This window comes from Balaenoptera borealis (genome assembly GCF_965194805.1).
Source record: "Balaenoptera borealis genome assembly, chromosome: 17".
Taxonomy (NCBI): Eukaryota; Metazoa; Chordata; class Mammalia; order Artiodactyla; family Balaenopteridae; genus Balaenoptera; species Balaenoptera borealis.
In genome coordinates this window covers 28,015,556-28,021,555 of record NC_138876.1, presented here as the reverse complement: position 1 = coordinate 28,021,555, position 6,000 = coordinate 28,015,556, and the positions used below count along the sequence as shown (strand labels likewise).

Sequence of the window (6,000 nt, the reverse complement as noted above, 5' to 3'; positions counted from 1 at the left end):
GATGCTTTTCTTTGGTTAATTTCTTGAACTTTACTATCCTCTTCCTGACCCTTCCCACTGGCAACTCTTTTGTTTGTTCTCATATGGGTTCCATCCCTGCTTAAATGTCTTTCTAATAGAGCAACTCCACCTACCCCCCACCTGCTTCTTAAAGAGAAATTTCACCTGGAAATCACTAGAATATTTGTCTTTAACACTGTATTATCCTTAGCCCTGAAAATATGTTATGGTACATAGCTGATGCTTACTAAACATGTTGATATAATGAATATCATTAAATGACTCCATATGAAAAACACCAAATACTACTTTATTACTATCATAAATATTTTATAAATTCCCATTTATAATTTATGGTAAAAAAAATCAACAAAACACAAGGTACTACATTCATAGCACTTGTTGTATATATCTCTTTAGAACATTATTCAAACTGAGTTAAATATTTGTGGAATCCTTGAAACATTTCAAGAAAACATGACTTGGAATCACTGCTCTAGACCTGTTACTCTCTTAACATAGATCAATATGCAAAAATATTTAGGACTAGTTATCCTAATAGGTTTCAATTCAACATTAATCATGTTAAAAACCACATACACAAAGGAAAGAAAATTGATTACCATATGGAAATTTGCATATATATATTGTCATATGGTTAATTAAGCACCACATTAATCTGTATTTTTCTTAAATTCCCTAAAAGGGTATTTATGATCTCTGAGGTAAATTTTAAAGAAAATTTAAATCTACTGTCACATAACAAAGGCTTTTAATAGTTCACTGTCTAAATAGTCTTTTGTTTCATTAAATTTTACAATGACACTAAAAAGTTCTGCAAATATCACTGTTTTGTTTTTTGGTTCAGCCATACTTTTTTTTTTTCTGTGTTCATGATCTCTTAATGCTTGATAGCTATCTAGTCCTCTTTCCTAGTACTAACAGAGTACTATTAGGACTCCACTGTCACTACCAGTTCTCAGGAGTTTTCCCAACTTTTTATCCAGCATCCCAATACTTCTCTCCAGGAAACTGCCTTCTGACATAGTGTTTAGAACATGCATGTAATCCCCATCTTTTTCCTCCTTTTCTGTCTCTCAAACTTATTTTTCCTTCTTTCACTACAATTTAATTCAGCCAAACACTTGTCTAGATAGGCAAGAGATATGTTAGGAACAAATGTTTCCTACCTTGTACTCTTTTCTTCATTTTCTGCCTCTTATATTAAAGTCTCAATTCCCCTATTATAAAGTTTAACTTGAAGTTTATATAAGAAGCATACAAAAATGGTACAAAAGTAAACAATTTTCCAGGTAAATGCACACCAAAAGAAATCCAAGGGAATAATATAAGAAGCTAAAATTCATGGCAAAACATATTTAATGTATAAACAAACAGGATTACTTTTTTCTTAACTGTAGAAATGTAAGAACTACCAGGATGAATTATAATCTGTATGGCAGACTGTTTGTTACATAAATGGCTCCCAGTGAATCATACCACCTGCTATCTGTATCCTTGTGTACTCCACTCTCTCACACTGACTCTAGACTTGCTTTGTTCAATGAAAGATGAGCAAATATGATGCAAGTGCAGGCTTGATAAACTCTTGTACATTAGGGCTTGCCCTCTTGTAATGTTTTTTCTGTCATGGGAAGAAACACGGTCTAGTTTACTGGAGGAGGAAAGGCCATGCAGAACAGAGACAGTCAAGTCAATGAACCATGAAAAATTATAAAACATCCTGTTTTAAACCACTGAGTTTTGGAGTGGTTTGTTATATAGCAATGGATAAGAGCTACACTTCGTAGAACCTTATCATCTCTCTTTATTTATGTCTGTGGAAGACCAAATGGATAAAAGTTAAATAAAGCTATACTTAATATGAAAAAACACTTAAGGTCTCTCAGCAAACTTTAACAGTACTAGACCTGCTGTACCTGTTATATTTCTCCCTCTACCCCAGCTATTCAGTCCATTTAAAAAGTATTTACAAGAATCAACACTTTAACTATTATCCTATACATTCTATAGGTAAAGAAGTAGAAACTGTATCAGTGAACAAAAAATACACGATAAATATTTTTATTTTTAAACATGAATTGTACATCTTTCATATAAAAGATGAGATTCTAGCCTGTTTTTAAAAAATTAATTATACTTGCTGATACTATCTTTACATTTTTTACAGAAGCTAATTTTCTCTAAATTTGCAGCTTCATTCCATAGCTTTTATAGACTCATAATCTCAAATATATTTCCAATATCCTTTAAAAAATAAATTCATACAAGATAATTTTAACACAATAAAACTTAACAGATTACAGCACAACTGCCCAGCCTTCCAGCTACCACTGAATACTTTTCCAGTACAGAGAAGCCAACATGTTGGAGTAATTAATTCTCTGTATTTACCTTTATTAAAAAGAGGTTTTTGGTAGTGAGAACAAATAATCTCTCATTTGTTGCTTGAAAGCCTAAAATAGGATCACTGGTTTCTAGGCTTGCTACCTGCTGCTTAGCAACCTGCCCTACTTGCCTGCCTTCCTTCCTATTGTAAAGTACAGTGGACATGGGAGTGGGCTGACGATAGATGAAAACTCGTCGAAGGCACTCGCAAAGGGCTGCATAAGAGTAATTTGGAGCACAGGCAAAAAATTTTTTGTCTCTCTTTGATGCTTGGACGTAGCCTGCCAAGAAATATGAAACAAAAAAAAGAAAAACTATATTATTAAACAGAAGGGGAAAAACAGTGATTTAACATTTAATAGTTCATAAATTTTATTACAAATTGAAAGGGTTAAATAAAAATATATATCATAGATACTCAACAATGGTTAAATTCTGAACCATTAATGACTAGCCACAATCAATCTCTCCCAAATGGTGCAAAAATAAAGCATTAATTCCTAAGGAACAAAATAGTGTTTCATCCCTTCAAAAAAAAGCACAATATAGGTCCTATATAATTTCCATGAATAATTAAAACACTAAAAATCTAACACACTAAAAACATGCCAAAATATCTTTAAATAATAATTGAGTACATCAATCACAGATGTGGCATTACAGCATCTTTTCTTTTTTCTTATCAAATAAATGGGAAAATGTTTATAGGATGTATTATAAAGTTGTTTTAGGAGTGTGTGCATAATGCAGACCCCATCCCCGAAGGTACTAATATGCACAATGCATTCCCATTATTTCTATAATGTCAGTGGTATTTTTATACACCAATACCAACACTGTAACAGGATTTGTACTTCACCTCTCAGAAGTAGAGCCTTGAGACCACTACAAACTCAAAGAAAATTCAAGTATCTATTTTAAAAAATTCCATTAGGCTATCCCTTGAAAACTAATTGAACTTTGAAAAAATAATCTTTTTAAAAATTATCTTTATAGTTTAAAAGAGCATTTATGTTCTGAAATAAAAATTAGAATTTTCAGATTGGGACATGATTACTGAACATTATAACATGTGAGAGAGGAAATATAACACTAATGTAAATTGAGACCTCATCAAATAATGAATGAGCAAAGGAACCACTGAGCACAAGCAGATCAATGCTGGTTTTTTAATATTAAGCAGGCCTTGAGGAGGAAAAAATAGAGAGGACATAGACACCTATTTGAGAGCCTAGATTTAGCTCTCCAGGCTAATCTTGACAAAATAATGTACATAACATCTCAAGACTACACATCTAATGTAATGCTGATTTAACTTAAACTCAAGCGTAATAGAATTCCATTATACTAGGGGATTTAGGGATACAAAAGGAATATCTGAAAATTAAGATAAAGCTTTCCTCTTACTGAAAAAAATAGAATAAAAAATCAGGAATTTTAGTAGAAAGGCTAGAAATTATGTGGCTAAATTATTCAATCAAACTTTATTTCAGGTCATTAAAATCCATTTGGAGTCTGAATTAACCAGTTTAACAGCCCATATTACTAACTATAAGGGATAATTGAAAAAATCTACTCTACAGTTAGGGCTGTACATATACAGCAATCACAATGCATAATTTTACTTCCTGCTGGCAGTTTAAAATAACCTTTCAATAAAGCAATAGCTGTGGTCAATTCATATAAAAAATTTCTCCCACACAATACTAATGTATTTTATCATTAAATCAATTATTGCATAAGTCTACAATCATGTAGCTCAAAATGTTTCAAGCTCTAGTTTTAAAACCAGTATTTTCCCTTTTATCCTACAGAATAAATTTCATTTCTGCTTATCATCATCTTCCCTAAGTATTTTCATTATAATGGCTGTTTTTCACTTAAGTTCCATGTCTCATAATGTGCTTTATCTTAGAGCAATTCCATGATTACCGAAGACTACTCTGAAGAAACCTGAATACAAGTTCTATGTAGGGTACTGTCAAGCCCCTTGTTCATATTCTGATATTGTATAGCTTAGTTGGAATAAGCAAGTAACTGATTAGAATGATTCATGCAGTTAGATAACCACTTTGATTTCTATTCTGTGCTGATCTTCTGCACAAGCATAAAAACAAATTAGTCCTACTGTTCCAAAAGTACTAACATTCATCAACTATGTACAAGCAACCAAATTATAGCACAAATCAATCCAAGCATAATTAGGACAGCTCAAATTTAAACAAACCCAAAAACTTAAAAAAAAAAAGAATGACTGTAGTTTTCAATATAAAGGAAAAAGTTGTCAAAGAGCTTGCTTATACCTAAAGCATTGAAAGTTGCGATATGCTCCCACATATCGTCTTGGTTGCTGGAGTGTGGTTGCCAGAGAAGTGCATCAACATCATGGCGCAAACAGAAGCAGGGCATTTCTTTAGGATCCACTATGACAGAGAAAAGGTACTGGTTGCTTCCAAGATTCACCTAAAATAAAAAGTGACAAAAAGTCATTTACTCAACAACAAATTAATAATAATACGGATGACAGCTGACACACAGAACTACATGTCAACAACTGTTCTAAACTTTCTATATGCCTAAAACTGATTAACAACTCTTCATAATGCTACTGGGAGAAATGTGCTATTGTTAGGTCTATCTTAAAGCTGAGGGAAGTGATGCACAAAGGATTTAAGTAACTTGCCCATGGTCAGGCTGGTTATAAGTTGTGGAGCTGAGATTTGAATCTGGAGTCCATGTTCTTAACCACTACACTATAGTATTTGTCAACTGTTAGTAACTCATTTACAACATGCTATAAAGCACCAATTTTATAGGCAGAATATTTTTTAAACCACAGAATACAAATGTGAAGTTTACAAATGCTAATTTGTAATAATAACTACGAAGAACGATAGCTACTATGATTTATGAGCACAATCTATGTGCCAGACATGTTATAAATATTAACATCAATAACCCACAAGGCTCTTATTATCTTCATAGATGAAAGAATATACTTGAGAGAGCCTGAGTAACTTATTCTAGGCTACACAGAAAAATCACAATGCTAGGATTCAAACGCAGATCTGTTTACAAATTATTGACTTTGTACTGTCTATTTACAATAAAATGTCAAGAATATTCATTATGTTAATAATTTTATTGCAATATTGATGGCTAAAGGAACTCATTTTACTACAGACTCATTAGGTTGAGGCTCATAACTGGATTCCATCTATAGCAATACTTTTTTTTTAATGGAAAGAGGCTGCAGTGATATTCTTCATTACAAATGCTGTTTATCAGAGTTAAAAATGCCTAAATACCAACAAAAGTCATATCAAATATAGAAAACATAAAATATGCATAGTACTTAATAAACACTGAATTGCTTCCATGAGTTTTAGAGCAGACTGGAGAATAAAATGTTGGGTTGAAATTAAAGGTGGAGACCTGACCTATGTTCAATAGGGAAAGCTGTGAAGTGGCTCTCCAACACAGGCCACAGGAGAATCCAGAGACAGAGCAACCTAATTTGTGTTGCTGCAACAATGCCAAGGGATAGGGCTTTTGGGTGGGGCCAGTGCTTGTTCTCTGCAGAAGGGGAAC

At 32.7% G+C, this 6,000-nt stretch overlaps 1 protein-coding gene across 3 annotated transcripts in view; it reads right to left on the bottom strand.

Annotated features, from left to right (window-relative positions):
* Positions 1-289: 289 nt before the first annotated feature.
* The window catches only part of NUDCD1 (NudC domain containing 1), a 93,338-nt gene continuing 87,627 nt past the window's right edge, over positions 290-6,000 (bottom strand). For all 3 annotated transcript variants that reach the window (XM_082364341.1, XM_082364340.1, XM_082364342.1), the window contains 2 exons: positions 4,713-4,872; positions 290-2,690 (listed from right to left, as the gene is read on the bottom strand). In XM_082364341.1, the coding sequence (XP_082220467.1) occupies positions 2,398-2,690; positions 4,713-4,872 (453 nt within the window). In that variant the 3' untranslated portion in view covers positions 290-2,397. The remainder of the gene's footprint in view (positions 2,691-4,712; positions 4,873-6,000) is intronic.